Source organism: Lissotriton vulgaris, chromosome 9 (assembly GCF_964263255.1).
Source record: "Lissotriton vulgaris chromosome 9, aLisVul1.2, whole genome shotgun sequence".
In the NCBI taxonomy this organism is placed as follows: Eukaryota; Metazoa; Chordata; class Amphibia; order Caudata; family Salamandridae; genus Lissotriton; species Lissotriton vulgaris.
The window spans coordinates 715,646,768-715,668,221 of record NC_141697.1 but is presented as its reverse complement, the minus strand read 5'-3'; the positions used below and the strand labels follow the sequence as shown (position 1 = coordinate 715,668,221).

The window sequence follows — 21,454 nt, the reverse complement described above, 5'->3', positions numbered from 1 at the left end:
AGAGATTCTGTCACAGATACGGGAGATATTGGGCTATCCAATCCCTGGAACCCCGGAGTGTTTCATGTTGGGTCCATCTGTGGATTGGTCAGAATGGTCACAGCATGGAAGAAGCTGCAGCCCATGTATTCCTCGATGACACTTCCGACTCTAACAGGTCCTCACTATTGAACGCATGGCTGATACACTGGCTGAAACAACAAAAGGCTTTGACTATTTTTGGGGACCTTGGTGCAGTTCCTCATAAGGGGCCTGCCCCTCTTCTCCTTCCAACCCCGAAATAGGCCACTTCATCTTTTCCAGATTGAGCTCCGTCCCAGTACACCCCACCACGCACTCTTGGAACGAGGGTGGGGCACCCCTTGACTGTCTCTCTCACCGTGAGAACAATCACACTTCTTGAGATTCTTTTCACATTTGCTGAACCCTGCCATGCACGATTTGTTTAGGTTTTATTACTAAATTGAATTTATCTGTATATGTTTCAATTTGGAGGATTTATTTAAATAAATAGAGGTACTTTCCAATCTAAGACGCAAAACACTGAAGAAGTGTTATATTTTCTCAATTATGTGGCATTTCGTAAAGCAATTAAAACGTACCTCTTCCCTTCACTGTAGGCCTCTTCCCCGTTAGAGGCTGCACAGTTTTCGGTCAGCGTCGGGACGCACCTTTGCTGGGGCGGCTGTGGGCTCTATAAAACCGCACAACTTAACAAGTGCTACATCGGATTGTTTCCATTGCGCCAATTTTTTTTTTGATATTCTGAAACGGTCATTGGCATATTGTGGCTGTTGGCATGACGGATCATTGACAATGTAATTCCCTTTAAACTCAAAAACTATTTGGAAACAAAAAAAAAAAAGGACATACGTTCGCGCCAGATCCGCATCTGGTGGCGCAGAAAGAACGGAATTGATTTCAGTGTGCAGGAGTGCCACCTTTAATGGCTCTGCATCTAATTTCCAGGACACAACTGCAACAGTCTGATACCTAGCAATGTATTCAAAAGGTGAGGAATCAGCAGTTCAATATGTCTAGCAGAAAGATCATCATTGCTTTCATAATGCCACTTGTCTCATATAGCAATAAGTTTATAAAGCATAGGAAGGGAGTAAGAGTCTCGGAGATAGGAGGGCATATTGTTGCGACACACAATGGAAATGGGTTCCTGGTAACAGATCAAGGTCACAGATGTTACTTCGAGGGATAGGAGTTTGAAACTCAGAAGGGAAGGGAGTAAGGGGAGGTTTGTGTGTGGTTACTATTTTGAGGGACTTGAATATGCCATATAAAGTCCTGACTTAGCCAGCACTGCCAGGAAAATTAAATAGAGAAAAATTCATCTGAGGTGGAGGAAAAAATAACAAATGTTCTTAACAAAAATAAGTGGAAGACAACAATAGCAACTATTGATATAGAAGCAATCTTTCCGTAGAAAAAAAAGAACTAGAGGATACAAATATCTCTAGGATATACCATATGTGACATAGGAGCTAAATTATTAAACACCTATGTATCATCAAAAGACAATTCATATTTCAAGATTAAAAAAAACTAAGCCAAGTAATTGACAGACTATACTGACCTAACAGTATGGACCTATAGTGGGATCATACCACTTAGGAAAGCAATAGCTATCCAACCCGCCCTAGTAATGCAAGTTGCCCCGGACACCACCAGTAACCGCTTAACCGCAGCGGCAATTCAACGGCGGTTAAGCGGAGTGGGCGGGGCCGCGTCAGCCAACGGACGTTCGCAGCACAACTGAGGTAGTGCTTGCAACGGCCATTGCCCGACAAATGCAGCAAAGTGGGTAAGCAGTGGTAGTATAAAGTTGAAAAAGATTAACTATGGAAAAGAAACCTCGATAGCCTAGTGAAAACCAAGGTTAGTACGGGACGTTACTTTTATGAATAGAGACCCATCTATGGATAATCTAGAAAAAAGTCCCCAGTACTGAATCTGGAGACCTTAAAGGATTCTATAATAAAAGAATCCGAACGATCTATAAAATAAACATCAATTTGTATACGTCATCTATGCAAGTCTATGGAGGAACTGTGCTTTGGAACCAGGCTGTGGACGCCAAGCCGTAGGCTGCACGAAAAACACCAGCGACAACAGAGGTAAGTTGGGGATTCTCTCTGTCGCAGGGACACTGTTGGTCAAGCTCTCCAAGACCCAGGTGCTTTGGGTACAGGTGTATTCTTCAAAGTCGGAATTCTGTTATCGGAGCCGGTCGCAGTTGGGAAGCCTTCTAATTTAAACTGCAGACGTAATCATGGAGTACAGGAAGGGTCAGTGAATGCTGTTCTTAGGTTCAGGATTGCTGGGAAACCTTTTCTGGACCTGCGAGGCACATTGACTCAGGCCAGAGGCATCTGATGCATAGGGGTCAGGGTTCGCGGTTCCGCAGGGCACCGGACTCCTTTGGCTTGTGTTTTTTTGGGACCGCTTTCTGTCCTCAAGAGTTCTGTCCTTTTACAAAGGCAGGCAGTCCTCCCAGGAGTTTTGGTGGTTGTTGGCTGCAGGACAGGCACTGTTTTCTTTGCAGGCTCTTTAAAGCTGCTGACAGGCCGGTAGGGCTGGGGCCAAGTCAGTGGATTTTAGTCTTTTCAGCATGGCTTCTTCATCCTCTGTATTTTTAGGTAGTCAGGAACTAGTTTCAGGGTCTGGGGGAAGCAACCTAAATATTAGATTTAGTGGAATTACAGGGGAGTAGTAGATAGGGGCCATGGATTTCCTTAACTGGGGTGGCTACACACAACTTTATTGCACCCTCCTGTGGGAGGGGGCGCCTAGCCCTGATTGGATACGTCCCACCATCTTCAAGATGGTGGGCACAGAGAAATGTGCTTTACTTTGCCTCCTGCATCGGAGGGGTGGGTTTTGCAAAGGAGGGCACAGCTCCTATTCTTACTAAGTGTGCCCACTTGTTCTTCAGCCCAAAATTGGTGGTTTGAACCGTGGGCAGACTTCTGCTGCTAGCAGCCAAGGCTGAGGTCGCATTACAAAGGCGGCAGGCATTTGAAGTTTGCCTCTCAAGCACAGTGCCAAATCCTAGGGGAGGAGGTGTGACACCTCCATGGTACCACCTGCTGTAGTTCACTCATGGATTCCACTGAAACAGAAGGCAGCCGATGAACCACAGAGTCCCATAAAGCATGAGAAAATCTGCCCATAACACATGCTGTGTTTAACGACCTCAATGCCGATCTGACTAAAGAGAATAGATTACTCCCACAATGTTCTAGCCATCTGGACTCTATTTGGTGGAAGAAGAAAACTAGGGTACGGCGAAGCTGTAGCAGTGTGTACCACCAGCCCTTTTGTGGTGGGATGCCTCGAGAGAAACTGTGCCCCCAGAGATGAGCCAATGCCTATGGACCAAACCCAAGTCAACTGGAGCTCCATAACAGGTTTTGCCCAAGTCCCCAACTAAAGGTCAAACACACTATTAAGGGAGCAAAGGGTCCACTCCCGTCTCACCTTGGTGACCAACATCCACCAAAGAGTCTGTGGATAATTCCTCTGAAGAAGCTGGCAACCTAAGACTGCAGCGGCCCTCCTAAATACGGCAGCATAAGAAGAACTCTCCTCCGTTACCATACCAGGTGGAGGAAGTCAATCTGAAACTGGAGAAGACCCTATTCCACTAGCCTCCCCTATTTCAGTCAGCCAATTTACCTCCAACGGAGACTGGAGAGTATTGTCCAAAGAGTTTTGACGCCCATTAGTCTACCCTTCACCTGCCAAATTATGCATTCCAGTAGGAAAAGCAGCAATAGTTTGAATGAGGCCAGATGGAGAGGTGCCCAAAGCAGACGGTTCCATGGGCACCACTGCGGCGTTGTATCGACATCAAAGAGTAATGGGATTGGCATAGCTGAAGTCATTGACTAACCCAAAGCCGAAGGTATGAACCCTGTAGCGCTGTGCACTAGGGCCACCTCGAATCTGATAACTGATTCAGAGAGCCCCACTGTCACAGAGGGCAAACCTGCTGGCGAGAATCCAGTCAGGGCACTTCCCACCTTCTTGGGTCCAGAAAGCACACCAGAGGGAGACCGAGGCCCAAAATCCTTGTGCAGGGAAAAGTAATATTCCCGCATTTAGACTAGAGTTGGGAGGCATGGGGTGGACGCTTGTGAATGCTCCACAACTGAAGGTTGGGAGATGGACTTGCGTACCAACCGTTTGTGCTTCAAAGCCTCTCTCGATGTTGTGCTTCAAAGCCTCTCTCGATGTTGTCGGCCCCTCACCCGGTCTCTGGATTTCGGCAAGGACTGACTATGCAGATCCTCAGATAATCAAGCCGCCAGGAGTTTCATTCGACGCTCTCTCAACACTAGCGGCCGAAGACATTGACAGGATCCGCACTCCTCAGAGTCATAAGGTTCTCAAAGGTACCACAGATTGTATGAGGACCTGTGATCGACATCTGTCTTTCACAAGATCCACAGGGTTAAAACCTTGCAGATATTGCAAAAAGCACACTGTTCCATCAACAAAAAGTCAAGATAGGCCGAAAAACTACTCCCTATCCACACTGTAACCATGTTGCATGCGAGGAACAGAATAAACGGATGTTGGTGAGGGAGTTATTTGTGCTCAGTCTACATCACAACCGGTGGACGACGCCACATCCAGTGGACGACATTAATATGGAGTCATGCAGCGTCATCTACAGATGCGTGGACATGCTATGGAGAAAAATTTCTGGATCCAGTCTGGTGCCTACCGATGCGTGGACGTGCTATGGAGAAAAATTTCTGGATCCAGTCTGGTGCCTGGGAAACATTCAAAAGTAAGGAATTTGCAGCCAGAGGCATAAGATGCTAGAGCAATATCCTTTGTTTTACCAATCTACTGGGCACCGCTAAATGCCGTGGGCTGATCGACAAGGTGAACAACACTTCAACCCAAGCAAAGTAACACACATATGGTAATAGCTGGTGGAGTGGATGCAAAGCCCACCTTGCATACAGATCAAGACAAAAAGTCTTGGATACAACCAAACTAAAAAGGTAAAGTGTGATCCATATGAAAAATTCAATTAAAAAACTGTTACAGTAAATACTAGTCAGACAAAAAAAAAAAAAAAAAAAAGAGGCGAGGTAAGCAAAGGGTGCTCGCATCAACCTATATGTTGGCTTAAACCACTTTGCAGCTCCTGCACAGTAGCCACTCACTGGACAGTGGAACAGAAAAAGCCAGCGGCGAAAGGAGGCTGTTTCAGTAAATCTGCTCTAAAAGAATCTGGTTTATACTTACCCCAACGATTCAAGAATACTAGGTTTAATTCCAACAGCCGTGCCCTGAACCATCTCAGACAGTGAAACTCAAAACAAAATACTTATGTTTCCAACCTTTCTCTGCAGGGCCGAAGCTATGTACTACAAGAACTGAATGGAAACATCTGGTTGTGCAAGACAGGGCCTGTTCATCAAGCGTTAGACATTGCAAAAATTGTAATGTGGCCAGGGCTCCGTGCCATGACTGTTGTGGGGAGGATCCCACAAGTACATCCTGTGTACTGCCATAGTTGGGAGTGCCCTTTCGGGCTGTAGGTGTCTTGGCAGTGCCCGTAAATACAGACTCGCACTGTTGAAACATCATGAAGAAACTACATGCAACTATGACTACAATTTTCCAAGAATCCATAACAGGGCTTTCAGGCAACTATGACTAAACTGTGTATAAGCTACAGGGTTCTAGTGATGGCAAATTAATTCAACACAGAAGGAACTAATGGAATATCACAGCTTATTAGTGGAGGAACCAGGAGTTGTTAAGCTGCTTGGAGAGAGGGTGCTCAAGGATATTTTATGAAAATAGCAAAACTACTACTTCAAAAAAGCACATTTCATTACATAATTCGAGGTTAAGGCAATTGAAGAAAGAAATGGGTGCTTCAGTACTGTGCTAAGACATAAGGTCATTAATGGGGGCTTTGTCTCCTGCAAGGCTTGGCTAGCCATACTCTAGGATGGCTGCCCCCTTCCTCGGGCGCCTCAAAAGGGCACCTTATGATATTATAATGTACCCAGGGCCTTCGCCGTATCTGTATCTGTATCCTTCTTGATACCCTGAAGGGCCTCATCTACTTGCCTTCCAAATAAATCTTCCCCATCGAATGGGAGATCTAGAATCTTATTTTGGACATACGGTCTAAAGGCAGTAGCTCTTATCCAACCCGGACGTTGTGGGATCGCCGCACCCCCCCCCCCCCAGGGAGCGAAAGGCTGTGGTCGCGATGTCCATCGCACAATCGATGACTTCAGCCGAAGTCCTCTCTCCTTCTTGAAGAACTTTTCGCTTCTTGTCTGTTGCCCTCTGGAATAAGGTCTATGTATGGAGTCATATCACACCACATCTGCCTGTCGTATCTGCCCAGAATGGCAAGGGCATTCGCTGCTCTAACGAGGAGAGCAGACAGAGGAAAACCTCTTTCCAGCATTGTCCAAACGTCTTCCCTCCTTGTCTGGAGGTGTAGATATAGGCGCCAATGGATTCTTAGATTTTTGTTGCGCCGCCTGGGAAATAACCGAATCCGGTATTTGGATGGCCCAGTAAACTCGCTGGTGCGTCCGAAGGGGCCTTATATTTCTTTTCCAGTCTAGTGATCACAGATGTAACGGTCGTCTGTGTTTTCCTCACTTTCAAGCCTTCTTCCCACAAATGGTTGACAATTGGTCTGGATCAAACCGACTTATGGTATGGCTCTTTAAAATTATAGAGGAAGCATTCCGCCTGAATCGTAGCCATTGGAAGCTGGAATCTTTGCGGCTATACACCGGTGGGGAACCAGCAGGTACTGGTGTCGGCGAAGCAGGAGATAGGATGAGGTAGTCTTCCCACTCCTAGTTAGGATCCGTTATTTCTCCCTCTTCCTGGTCATCATTGTCCATGGTAATCGGATCCTGGTGGTGTTGAACTTGGTGTTGGAGGCATAATTTCCTGTAGTGACTCTCTGCTTCTGACTGGAGTAGCAGGGATGGAAGTGTGGGTGTGAAATGGGAATTTCCTGAGAGGCTATGGTCAGCAAAAATCTCTTTTTTATAATATGGCAGCATAAACTGCAGATCCATCATCATGGAGGATGGCATAGCAACCATTTCCTCCTGGTACCCTAGTCAATAGTGTTGCTGCGAGGAGTTTTGGTACTCTTCATACCCCTCTTCGTAATCATCCTCCTGGCATTTTACATGTTGTTGTGATGGACTACTGGCATAACCAAAGGGTCTGTCATCCTCCTCCTCTTCTGAATCCTCCTCCTCCAGTAGATGTGATGGAACCAAAGGAATAATTTTGCTCGGGGAGGTGACCTCAGGCGTAATCACCTTCTTACAGACAAATAGCAGTTTGTTTTTGGAGTTTCTCTTGTCGACGAGCCCGTGACGAGATCACCGCTGTAGGAAGGTGGATATCTGACTATATGGTTACCCACACTTTTTGCCTGTTGTTTTGCTGGTTTTCAACTTAGTTGGCCTCGGACCCTGCTATTCAGGGCCCCAGTCTATCTGCTTTCTCTATAAAATGGACTCCATGTACTTTAGGTACATACCAGATTGGTTACTGGGTCACCTTTGTGAGCCCCTGTGTAGTGCACCATAGGTACCCAGGGCATAAGTGCACCAGCATGTATTGTGCCACCCTAGTTAGCCTTCCAGACTGACACCAGAGGTCTGTTCTTATAGCCTGGGTAAGGTGGTGTAATCATCCCTTACTGAGATATAGTATACCTATATCTATATACATATATAGACAAATATACACCGTAAGCCACTCCTTAGGCAGACCTTGACAATCCTGGAGGTAGAGTGCTTGGTTTTATGTGAGAGGGTGCCCTAGAATGAGCTGAGCCCCTCTGTAGCAATCTGAACCGTCTCCTTATAGCTATTCTATGATATAGCCATACCATATACTCTTAAGTGCATTATAATCCTCGCTGTTAATTCTAACTTTGGTTTGGCTTTATCAAAACATGTCGTGTAAGGTGTCAAACACTTTGGAATACTATGCCCCCACCGCCAGTCCTGGCAGCGGGGGTAGCATTCCACCCTTCTAGAGGGAGAGGACATGTAGTTACTGGTAAACCAGGTTAAAGTTAAATAGAGCCTCAGCATCACAAAATGGATGCTGCTGCCACAGACACGAGTCTGCCCTCCTGCTGCTGGACGAAACTCCGGCAGGGGAGGCCTGGGCAATAGGTTTCCTGTCCAGGGAGGTGCAGGCACCTCCCCAGACAGGCTTTTGTGTATTGGGGCAGGGAGGGCTGCATTGAGTGAATGCTTTCCAGACACTGCCTGGGGTACACAAGGTGCATCATGTATTTCCCAATTCAAACCGGTTGCTTGGGCACTCTGCCCCAGCTCTGGCGCGAAACTGGACAAAGGGAAAGGGGTGTAACCACCCCCTCCCCAGGTCCACCCATAGGATGGACCTTAAAGTTAGTCCAACCCCTAAACTTAGTAGAAGTATAGGATCCCAGTCCCGAGGACTTTAGATTACCCTGGATGAAACTCTGAAACATATATCCTGGACGTTCGACATTCCATTTAGACTGGAAGACAGAAGACATCTCTCTTGTGGTCAAGGAGTGACCAACCTGTTCAAACAGGCACCAAAAGCAATATTGCCGGTCTGCATTTTCGAGGCTCCTGCCGGATTCCGAAGCATCTGCGACAAAGGACATGGACTTCCAGACATCTGACCCCGACCTTTGCTCGCAGCAAAGCTGAGACCCGTGGCGGACACGAGGGACTGGGACCGGAACTCCTGGACATCCTGCATTTTGCTACCTGCACCAACTTCCCGAGGTATCCCGAAGTTGTACATTGGGGTGCTTGAAGCCCCAGCCCAGAGCACCATTTGCACCGAAGCTCAGAGGCCCCCACTCCACGAGTGTCCCGTGGGCCCACTTTGTGCCTTTCCGCTCGACGCGTCTTCACTGCTCCTGGCCCGTTGGCTAGCTAGCCCCCAAGAAGACCATTCTTGAAACAAACTTGCTTTCCTGGTTGCTCCAGGCTTGCTCCAGCTTCCCTGCAAAGGAGAAGCGCCCAAGACCTTGCTGGTCTACACCAAAGTCAATCTCGACATCTTGCGTGGACTACGTTTGCCAAGGCTTGCTGGGTCCAATCCGCATACCGACACAGCAGTCAACTAGATCCTTCGTGGGACAGCTCGAATTCAGCTCCTGGTAATCGTCGACGCCTCCTGGACCACGTGGCTGAAGAGACAAGCTTCATCTTTTCACCTGAAATCACCCGACATCTGGTGGTATCTTTCTATCGCCGCCCTGGTCACTGGCTAGTGGCCCAGACGCTGTCTCCTCTGCTCTCAGGTTCTTCAGATCTTCGATCCATCCTTGGATCCACCCGGACACTTTTCCTCTGGTCGCCTGCAGCCCTTCTTCGCAGCTCTCCATTGGAATCGACGATGAAACCAGACATCAAAAGACACCTATGCGCCAGGCTTCTGTGGGTGAGGTAACACAAGTACTCTGGTAGTCTCGAGGGTATTAACCCTCCAAGTGTCTAAGTCTAAAAGGGTTCCATCGCAGTTATACTAGAAGTGTCCTTAAATTGTAAATTTGTTGTTCGTTTCCCATAGAAAGTCAATGGTAACCCGCAGCTGTATTAAGACACTGCACGCTTCTCCCGTCGGCCTCCTACTTCCTAACCTTTGGTTGTTCCTAGAAGCCCCAGCAATTCTCCAGGCCCTAGGCCTGCTTTCCATCTCAGACGTGGTTCTTATACCACTATTTTACCACTATATGGTTTGTGAGGCCCCTAGGGAAAAACGTATGCTGTGCAACTTACGTATGCTAAGTTCCTTGTATTGTACTTTTACCTCTGACCTCATAAAGAGTTCAGAGGGATTGTGTTTAGAATAAATACATATATATTAAATATATACCTTGTGTGGCTTGCTTTTATTTGGTACTCAAGGGATTTCAATTGTTAAAACAACTAGCTTAATTCGCCTCCTACATCCTAACCTTTGGTTGTCCTGAGTAGCCCCAGCAATTCCACAGGCCCCAGGCCTGCTTTCTATTTCTCACGAGGTTCTTATACCACTATTTCAGTATATGGTTTGTGAGGCCCCTAGGGCAAAACGTATACTGTGCAACTTATCGTATTCTAATTAAGTTCCTTGTATTGTACTTTTACCTCTGACCTCAAAGAGTTCAGAGGGGTTGTGTTTAGAATAAATACATATATATTTGATATATACCTTGTGTGGTGTACTTTCATTTGGTACTCAAGAGATTATAATTGGTAAAACAACTAGCTTAATTCGCTCTCTGAAGTCTTAGCCTGAAGACTGCTCCCCATTGCTACCCCTAGGATAGCTTTCTATAAGGTTTACTTTACAACCATCATCATTGCTTTTTTAGATACCGGAGACTCCAGTCTCGACGACGGGGAATGATTCAGGCATGTGAATCTATGAAAGCTCCAATACTGGACTAAATATTGCTTACCACTACCTTCAGCCTCAGTGTGTAGATCTGCGGAAACGTGGCCACAAACGGGGATTGCAAGTATTCAAACACTACTATGTTATGAGCCCTGGCCTAATCAGAGCGGTTATATCAGGGCTCTTCTATAATGAGATAGCTGCCATAATTTGTCACTGCACTACATGGCGCCAAAGGAGCATGTGGATAATGTTACAGGAGAAATATGACAAGAGAAATAGGACGCTGATAAACTCTTTTACCAGAAAGTTGACTAACTGGAATTTAAAGCATTAGGCACAGACCGCACCCACAACACACACACATTTCACAATGCAGCAGTAGTTTTGGACTACACATTCAAGCTTCCATCCAGGCTCTAATAATCTTACTGTGCTAAGAAATATGTTACCCCAGCGCAAAGTCACATTTTATGCTGTGCTTGTTGAATGAAATTGCCAAAATGATACCATTACAACAGACCTCATAATTTGAAGTCAGTTAGGCTAGCAATCGTATCGCAGGAGCATAGGAATAACACAAGAGGATAGGACCCAAGTAGCTCTTTTTTGCAGCACTTGTGTTTTCTTGCACTAATCTTTAGTAAGAACTAGAAGATTAGCATTTCACACAATTTTGCAAGACAAACATTCTGCCCATTTTGCACACTCTAAAGCTCAGGGTGGAAAGAATATTATCCTCTATGTGTTTTTTGGTAGGTCTATCACTAATAACAGATACAAACACAACCATCCATATATATTTATGCTATGCCAATAAAAATTAAATGATCTTTTGAGTTTGTCAATGCACTGCTGGTCAAGTAACGTTTTTTACATTACTTTGTGTCCGCCCGTCCCTCATTGCTGGCAACACACCATTTTACATGTGGTGGCTATTGTTTAGTTATGCATTCCGTAGTGCTCACTCTTCCACTGATTCCCAGTCAGTGGCTAGTGATGTTGGCTTCTCCCTCGACCTGCACTCAAGAGTTTCTTCACTAAGCAGTCTCTTTGGCCACTTTCTTTGGCACAACTTTTGCGACACATCGGTTAGTGTTGGCTTTTAATTTTCAGCTCTTACAGTATCTTTAATAATAGAATAACATTTGTTTCATTACTGTGAGAGACACCATAACATCAAGCACTGCTCCATACATTCTTTGAGTCATCCAGTTGATTGTAACTTTGGTAAGTTAATCTATACTTTTCCAATCAGGTAAGGGAATGTATTCTTTCTATGCTTCCTATGGATGAACCTAATTAACTGTGCCTTCTAAAATTACGCCTTTTTCCCATTGATATACCACACTAGGACTGTCTGTTGAGCTTCAAATGAATGTTTACAAATGATTTGTATATGTGTCCATGTTTTAAAATATTATTATTGTTAACTCCTATGTCAATTTGTTCCAACATGAATTGAAGTGTCCAGCCTTTGGATTAACCACTTGAAAACCTACTCCAATGTAAAGAATGCTCACTTCTGTAATCAAGACATTAAGGCATGAAGCTAAATAACTCAACACAACCATCTCCCTTCTTTTTCAAGAACCGCTCATTCATGGACTCATGGAGAAATATCCCGGTGTAAGGAGTGCAATGCTAACCTCTGGAATATAGACTTCGGAATAGTGCTCATAGCAGCCATCTTTGTTCTCCCCGCTGGCCCAGTCACCGTATACCAAGTCCCGCTGCTCCCAAAACAATCTGGACGTGTCATTGAAGTCTGTGAAGTGTTCACTTTCAGAAATAAAGACATGGAGGTCCTGCAAGACGAAAGCAAGTTACTTAAAACACAATGGACCATAACATTGTTCATGTAGTGTGTTGAATTAGTCACTGGACACAATCTATGAACCAATATGGGATACTGCATCTTACATGGGATTTTACCACAAAGAAAAACTTGTGAGGACTATCTACTTTCACATAAATAAAAATAAGAAAATTCTGGATGTATTTTACATAACTGTATTTGGGACACTCGTGCTAGTGAATGCAAGTGACAGGCTATAAATGCAAAATACCATATAAAGAGTCATATTTCGCCTGTCAAATATGATTGTTGGGGTTCCCTAAAAATAAAATGTTCTGGTTCACAAAGATGCTTCATTTACTTCTGGACTTGCCAGGTGCAGAACATCTATAGTCTCAGGATGACCAGCAATAAAGTCGAACTTGGACAAACAATGTTATCAAAAGCATTTCTTACTCGGCAAAAACGTTCTGTTTTGGGAACACAAGTAATCACTGAAGAAAAGAAACCAACATCTAACTGCGTGCAAACTAGAAATAATAGGTGTATCAGAAAAGATCTCAACAACAGAAATAGCCTCATTAAGCAAGTGCCCGTCAGGGTCTCGTTATTTTATTAATTCGGATGAGGATATATGGAATATTCTCCATGCTGGGTTGAAACTCTTTATACAGTGGTTAAAGTTCTGAAATGATACTATTGCTACAACTTTGGTTCAGTCTTGAACTGTGTTTTGGCCACTTCATTTACATGATTCTTAAGTTCTTTTGCTATTTATGTCACTAAATCCACACAAGTACTGCTTATGTTCAATTTTTAAACTAATGAATATATCCCGAATACCTATCAATATTTTAAACTAAATTTACCATTCTATCAGTTGGTTTTCTTTCAATGAGCTGCATACTTCTTTTAGAATAAAAAACAATTATACTTCTTAAGAAGATTTGAGGCTTTTGATAACAGATATGGAAAGCACACTATCTTCAAAAGCTTACAATAATAAACAGAGTTGCTGAGAAATTATATTTATAAAAGTGTTTCCCCGATGTGCGTAATGATATATAGTATTGTACAGAAGGGTCTGGATACAAGGTTTGTTTTTGTCAGCACATTATCGCGGACAACAACAAACTGTTTGTATGCAAGTAGTAGGGCTTCCGGCTGGACCATTTCGTACAGAACTTGCTCTCTAGACATTCATGTATGCATTCTGTACGCATTTAGAGATTGGGTTCAAAAGAATTCCAAGTGATAGGAAAAAGTGGTACATACCTACAGGCTTGACTCTTCCAGAGAACAGGTCAGGGCGCGTCTAGTTTCTGTTATTAACTATTTCACATTGCGTCTTGCTCTTGATCTCCTAAGCCCAAATATGTTTGGGTTGGAGTTATGTTTAAAAGGCTGGGTTTATATGTTCACGTCACACATTTCACCCACTCAAATAAAATACAAATTTTCAAACTGGTCTTCTGCTAATAACAAGTAATAACTGGAAGGAAACACTGAATAATGGACTAATGATATTAGTGTGCATAAAGGTATAGCATAACAAACACATTCATACACTTACTAAGAATCAGTCACGCCTCAGTCTGCATTCAGGAGGGCAACTTTACTGGACAGGGGCAATCACGACAGATTAAAGAATGCAAGTTCACAGGAACCCAAATCAAATGAACTTACACATTCTCGTGCCATTATTTACAGAGTTTTCACTAAAAACAAATCCTTTTAGTAAGAGGAGGAAGATGCTACAAAGAAAAACAATAATGTACTGTCAAGACAATGCAGGAATTCGATGAGTGACATTCTGTGGCCTCTTCAGATACCCTTAAACACAGTTTAGCAGATTTATCACATACTCTTATCTTTATCACATACTCTTATCTTTCAGGCAGTAACACCAAGAAAAAGCCATGAGTGTATTTGAAAATATGAAACCAGGTCTCAGATGATTGCAGACATTTCCTCCCTTGGAAAGGTCTTCCCAAATTAGCCCTGTCGTGAATGGATAATTACCATTAATGTGTCTTTGGGGAAGAGATTCCGACTTGGAACCATGGGCACGCCTGTGGGGCTGGCTTGATCCGTTGGTGCAGAGCCTCGTCGAAACCAGCTACTAATGGCCCAAATTATGAAGATTCTGCAGAAAAATAGGGGGTAACAGAGAAAGTGAGACTAAGGTTACTCTGAAACAATAACGCAGAGAAACATTCATCAGATGAAAACATTGCTACAGTCTGCCTTCAAGGAAACAATATTCCAACATTATTGGAATTAGGTAATTAATTACGCTTTAAGCATAGTCAACGCTGCAGTAGGTGAACTATATTTTGCAAACATCTGATAAAATCGCAAACACAATTTAATACACTTAATATATATGATTAGGACCAAGATCCTTGCAGTGAGTTAAGTACATTTTTAAATAAAAAATACTTCGCACTTTCAAAAGTCGACCCAAATATTTTTGATGCAGTTCAATGTTATCCTATGGTGAAAAGAATAATGAGGTTTAACAGGCAAGTACCACACTTACAAATTCAGTCTTCAGGCTCAAAAGTAAGCAAGTGTCAGGTGAGTACCAAAACTGCACCACCAGAGGCAAAGGGGTGGCTGAGTGCAGAGGTCAAAGTCAGAGTTCAGTCCAATACTTTTCAGTGGAGACTGGTGGTGCCTCTAGCCACACTGCTAACAGGTAAGTGGATCGGTTGCCGGCGCAAGGTTTTGGGGGGTAGCACAGCACAGGGGGAGCCATAAAGCAGCCCCAAACATACACCACCGACGGAACAGAGGGAGCAAAATCAGTGCCAGGCGCGAAATGCTTTTCAATGGAGTTTCTTCTTTTGATAAACAGGCTGCAGGCATGACACCGGAGGTTGCAAGATGTAAACCAACGACAGCAGAGGTAAGTAAAGATGTAGGGGGTCATAGGGGCACCGTTGGTTCAGCTCACCAAGGGCCAGGGGCGTCTGGTGCAGGAGTGCCTTTCGAAGTCAAAGTCTTTTTACCAGAGCCGGTCGGAGTCAGGGGGAGCCTATGGATTCAGTATGGAGGTGTCGTGGTGGTGGTGAGGAGCGGTCACCCAAAGCTGTATTCAAGGTCAGGCTGGCTGGGGAGACTTCACTGGGCAGGTGGGCCAGTCAGATTTGAGCCGTGGGTGTCCGGTACAGAGGCCAGGTATCACGGATCCAGAGCCATTGGAGTTCCTTTCTTCTGGATAGGTCCGCTGTCCACAGAAGATTGGAGTCTTTTTCGAATGCATCACTTCTCCCAGGGTTCTCAGAGGTTGCTGGCTGCAAGACAGGTCGCAGGATTGCAGAAGATAGAGACAGGCCGATAGGCCTGGAGCCAAAGCAGTCGTCGTCATCAGTCTTCTCTGCAGAGAGGTCGTCTTTCTTTTTAGGTTGTTGCAGAGCTCTAGGTCTGGAGAAGCCACCTAAATACTAAATTTAGTTGAGTAGCAGGTAGGGCCAATTGGCACCTTACATGCCACCCTCCTGTGGAAGGGGGCATAGACAGTCATGGTTGGAGGGGTCCACCTTCATCTTCAAGATGGGGGGAGGCCGAAAGATGTTCTTCACCTAGCTTCCCCCACCTTAGGGGTGGAGTGCGCAGAGGTGGGCACACCTCCTATTCTTAAGTTTCCTGCCAGATTTCCCACCCTAAGTGGGGGTGTAAACTGGGGGCAGCGAGCGGCTGCTAGAGGCTGTGGGTTGCATTAGAAAAGTGGGAGACATTTGAAGCTTCCGCTTTTAGTACTGGCCCATCCTGGGGGGAAGAGGTGTGACATCTCTGCCCAGAATGTGCATTGTTTCTGGTCCCAGAGAGCAGGGGCTCTTTACCCAGCGGTCCAGAAACATGTTTAGTGGAGGCTGGCTGTCTACAGCCGGTCAGAGACCACCTCTGAGGTGCCCTCTGAGTACATGGTACAATAAATCTCACACTAGTATCAGTGGGGATTTATTGAAAGGAGTAGTTTGGTACCAAGCACTCCTGTGTTCAGTGAAGCCATCATGGTGCTGTGGAACTTAAGTTGTCAAGTTCCCAGACCATGTACTCTCTACGGCTTCCCTGGCACTTACAATATTAAGGAATAGACCCTAATATTGATGGGGCATTCCTGCTCATACCGATCTGCCCTCACCTGTGGTATAGCGCATCCTGCCTTAGGGCTGTGGGCATGCCAGAGGGGTGTCTTACCTATACCTTCAAGCAATGCTGGCTGGCATGGCACCAAAGTAGGGTGCCATGTTAGTGTTGTTGTTTTCTTCCGCACAGGGGCATGCAAGCAGCAAGGACAGTGGCATGTTCCTAGTGAGGGGGTCCTGGAGAAACCTCCATCTCCCAGGGCCTCGGTGCCCAGGGTACCATTTACAAGGGACTTACTTGGCCTGCCCAAAAATTCTCCATAACTCGTGATTTGGCCAGAAAACGCAGCGTGCCTCACAGCGGTGACATTCTGACTGCTGAACTAATGACTGCAGCCCAAAACCAGGTGAAGAAGGGACCATTAGCAGCGCTTGCCCTCTAACTGTGCAGCAGATCGCCATAAGTGGAATGCGCTGCCTCCTCAGGCGGAGACTTTTGATCCCTCGGACAGTCTGCGAGGTTGTCTTCATCTGAGATTGACTCTCAGCCAGCCGACCACGCTAGGGATCGGCGTCCTAGAAATTTTCTTCCAGGATCTTTCTTCACAGCCAACTGAGTAGGCTTGTGATAGGCAAAATTGAAGCCATTTGTACCCGGGATTGCCACGGTACTCTACTACACGGACCCGGGCCAAGAAGTCTCTTTGCACTTTGGAACTAACCGCCTACCATTTACAGAATCAGAAGCTCAACATACCTCTTGGCTATTGTTGTCAACCGGCGATTGCCAGTAAAAAGGCCCCCAGCACTGCCCACGACTCAGTCCTGATGAAGTTCCTGTAGTAACCTGGATCGAAACGCCGTCGACCTTTCAGCGCAAATATAGGCACGAGATGCGAAGCGGTTGAACACATTGAATACTTCCAAAATGAACTTCTAATCTATCTGGAACCACCGTATATCAATGAATACACTGTATATTTATTCACTAATCACCTTGCGCACTCACACTGTTTCACATTGTCACCTGCGTCGCTATATTGGTTTTCACTGTCACATCTAGAGCACCATGTACAATTTGGGTTGTTTTTTCAGTTGTTGTGATTTATATACTGCAGTGCTGCTATAACTGTAAACTATATTTCTGTCTCCTTTCCTAAAAAAAAAATGTATACATAAAATGATGCTTTTAGCACATGTCAGAATTATATAGAGAGTCTCCTTGTTTCCTTTCAGATAATGTATTTACATATCTTTACTAATTGTCTTTAATTATACCAGTTGGGACATTGTTGTTCTTACACACCCCCCGGGGAAGCAGGACGAAAGGAGCGCACAGGGACGAGAACGTCTTTCATCCGTTTTGGACCCGCCGAGAGCTCCTGCGACCCATGTCGGACGCCACTCTGAGACAAGGTGAGACTGGACAAAACAATCCGGCAGCACCCCGCTACCGGAGTGGTGTTGGGCTGTGCTGCCTGCTGGGTAAGGCACCTGCCCGGCATGCAAATTTCGGGCAGCCCTGAGGCACAAAAATCATCTACAGAAGCTCCACTGGCTCCCAGTGGAGAAAATAATTAAATTCAAGGCCATGACGTTGGCCAACCGGGCCCTTAACGGAAAATGCCCTGGTTATCTGAAAGAAAGACTGTCTCTATAAGCAAAATAGTGCGCTGGGATCTAATTCGCATAATTTGCTGTGCACCCCACGCTTTGCGAAAACACGCATGGGCAGCAGAGCATTCACAGTCAGAACGGCTTCACTGTGGAATGCCCTACCAGGGCCCCTGCGGCAGGCTAATTCAGAAACCGGTTTTAGAAAGGCCTTGCAGACGTGGCTCTTTAGGCAGATTAATATGGGTTGTTATATTGTTACCCTCTCTGGACAAAATTACCTGCTGCCATAGTGCCGGGACACCCCTATTTGGGGTAGCTGTCGTGCTTTATAAGCTCCGGTATTATTATTATTATCTCCTAGGGGTCTATCTGTGAACCTAAAATGGACCATTTTTCACCCACCATGGAGGTGAGGATCGATCGGCGCATCTTTCAAAGAATCTGCTGCATATCGCAAATGAGAACACTACCGGCTTTAACTATGTAAGGTGGCCAACTGGCAGCGGCATATGGAACTGCTGCACACCCCGGAGAGCGATAAGTAGCTGATACAGCACCTTTATACCCTCTGTTCCTTTCCTCCTCCTCCTCCTCTCTCTTTTGCTATTTCCAATCTCTTCTTGCTTTGTCCCTCCTCTCACTTATATTCTACTATTGGGGCGGGTGGGGGAAGAAACTTTGAGACGCTCCTTTCCATCTTTCTCCTAATGTTATATCTTGTTTGAATCCCTTTCAGTGCAGATGGTAAATTTCCCATGGGCAAGCAGACCTGGATGGGACGTTGGGTAATTTTATCATTTGTTTCGAACTGTCTATTTCTTCACGTCGCACAGGGAGTGTGGGCTGAATGGCATTTTTGTTGTTACTGGGGATGGGGGCGGTAAGTGACAGGCTGCCGAGGGGGTGATGCTTTGCCGAGAAAGGAATATGCCACTTACCAGTATGCATCTGTTCTTGGCATGTAGGGCTGTTGACATTCATATCTGTGCATAGATCGCCGCCTAGTGTTGGGTCTGGATGATTTAGTGTTGGGTCCGGATGATTGCACATTGTTGTCCTGGAAGGTCTTCGAAGTATCACGAGATAGGTGGCTCCTCCCCCGGACTACAGTGCACATGGGCATCCTCTCCATCCTCAGATTGTTTTACGCCATTGTGTCAGGGATGGAGTATGATACAGTAAGTGATGTCCATGCTAAGAATAATTCTGAGTGCTACAGCTGCGACAGGCACCGGGGAGGAAGGAGGGCGATATGAATGTCAGAAGCCCTACATGCCAAGAACAGATGCATACTGGTAAGTAGCATATTCCGTGCGAGGCATGTGGGCTGCTGAATTCATATCTGTGCATAGAATGTATAGCAGTCTACCCCCTAGCGGTGGTTGTCCGTGCCAGCTGCAGCAGCCGGAAAAACAGTCCCGAGTACAGCCTGTCCTACAGCTGCTTTCAGTTTGGAGTGTACATCTACGCAGTAGTGTTTGGTAATGTATGTATGGTAGTCCATGTGGGCTGCTCTACATATGTCTTCTAGAGGAATGTTTCCTAGGAAAGCCATGGATGCCCCTAACTTGCGTGTGGAATGCGCTCTTGGGGAACTGTTAATGTGAGTTTAGCTTTTTGATAACAAATTTGTATGCACTTAACAATCCATCTGGCTATACCGGATTATGAAATGGGGTTGCCTTTGTGCTGTGGTGAAAAGGCAACAAACAGTTGTTTAGTTTTTCTGAAAGGTTTTGTCCTGTCTATATAGTACAGGAGAGCTCTTTTAACGTCCAGGGTATGTAGAGCTCTTTCTGCCACTGAATCTGGATTGGGAAGAACACTGGCAGTTCGATAGTTTGATGTGAAACTGGGATACCACCTTTGGCATAAATTTAGGGTTTGTACGTAGTACTACCCTATTTGCATGCATTTGTATGAATGGCTCCTGAATAGGGCTTGTAGGCCTTCTAAGTGATGTAATCGCCACTAAGAAAGACATTTTCCACGTTAGGAATTGTATCTCACACGAGTGTAGCAGTTCAAAAGGGGTCCCATCAATCTAGTTAGAACCACGTTCAGGTTCCAGACAGGTGAAGGAGGGTGTTCTTGGAGGAATGACTTGTTTGAGTCCCTCCATAAAAGCTTAATAGCAGGTACTCTGAAGAGTGAAAGGTGTTGCCTGTTCTGAAGATATGCTGCCTCCACAGCTAAGTGTATACGTATGGAACTGTAGGCTAGATTGCATCTATGTAAACGTAACAGGTAACATATGATGTTTTGAGTAGAGGCATCTAGCGGATTTATGTCATTATTGGTACAATAGATGACAACAAATCGTTTCCACTTCGCCGCATAGCAAGCTCTGGTTGTAGGTCTTCTGCCTCCTTGATAATATTCATTCAGTCAGGAGGCAAGTTCATGTAACCAAACTCTATGACTTCAGGAGCCAGATCGCAAGGTTCAACTGTTGCGCATCTGGGTGCTGAATGTCTCCATGGCTCTGCGTTAAAAGACTGGGTGTTAATCGCAGCCTTTGATGAGGCACCACGGAAAGTTCTAGGAACGTGGTGTACCACGGTTGCCTCGCCCACGTTGAGCAACTAGGATGAGTGTCATGGAGTGTTGTCGCAGTTTGCGTGCCACTAGTGGTATGAGCGGGGCTGGGGGAAAAGCTTACGCAAACCTGCCTGACCAGTTCATCCATATCGCATTGCCCTGAGACTGCGGATGTGGAAACCTGGCGACGAAGCTTTGGCATTTTGCGTTTTCCCTTGTGGCGAACAGGTCTATATCATGGATGGCCCCACTGCTGGAAGTACGGTTGTAGCACTGAGGGATGTATCTCCCACTCGTGCATCTGGTGGCTGTGTCTGCTGAGCAGATCTGCCATCTGGTTGTCCCTGCCTGGGAGGTGTTCCGCCATGAGGAATATGTTCCTCTGAATGGCCCACGACCACATGCTTTGCGCTAGATGTGACAACTGTGGAGAGTGTGTCCCTCCCTGCTTTTGTATGTAGTACATGGCAGTCATGTTGTCCGTCCGGATCAACACTACTTTGTTGCACGAATGTACCATGAACGCCTTCATTGTTTCATTATAACAAAAATAGATTCTTTAAAAAGAATGTAACTTTCTCAGACACTTCATACAACAGCTCTGATTCGGAAGGTGAGAGAACTGGAGATAATAGAAATAGGAAAGACCAAAGAGATGGGGAAGCTGGCAGCAGTAGGGAATACTCAACAGCTTGTTTAGGCCAACCACAGAGGCGTCATCCCAGGGGTTTCAGAACGCGGGGGAGCGGCCATCCAGGCAACACACAAACTGGGCACACGATGAGGAGACCATACATGCGAACCCGCAGTCACAAAGATTGGGAATTGAGAATGACAATATGAAAGCCCCGATAATAAATCTCTCAGATAAAATCTTGTCCACTTATGAAATCAGCGTTCTAGAAAAGGGATTAGGATTTGCCCCTAGTACATCAGGATGCAGATATGCAATAGAAGGAGATGTCAGAGATTTATT

The 21,454-nt window shown here is 45.5% G+C and overlaps 1 protein-coding gene across 1 annotated transcript in view; it reads right to left on the bottom strand.

Moving 5' to 3' along the window:
* Positions 1–21,454, bottom strand: part of CLPTM1 (CLPTM1 regulator of GABA type A receptor forward trafficking) — a 405,433-nt gene that overhangs the window by 317,652 nt on the left and 66,327 nt on the right. The window contains exons 3-4 of the mRNA XM_086938446.1: positions 14,249–14,372; positions 12,078–12,236 (exon numbers count right to left, since the gene is read on the bottom strand). Coding sequence (XP_086794572.1) covers positions 12,078–12,236; positions 14,249–14,372 — 283 coding nt within the window. The remainder of the gene's footprint in view (positions 1–12,077; positions 12,237–14,248; positions 14,373–21,454) is intronic.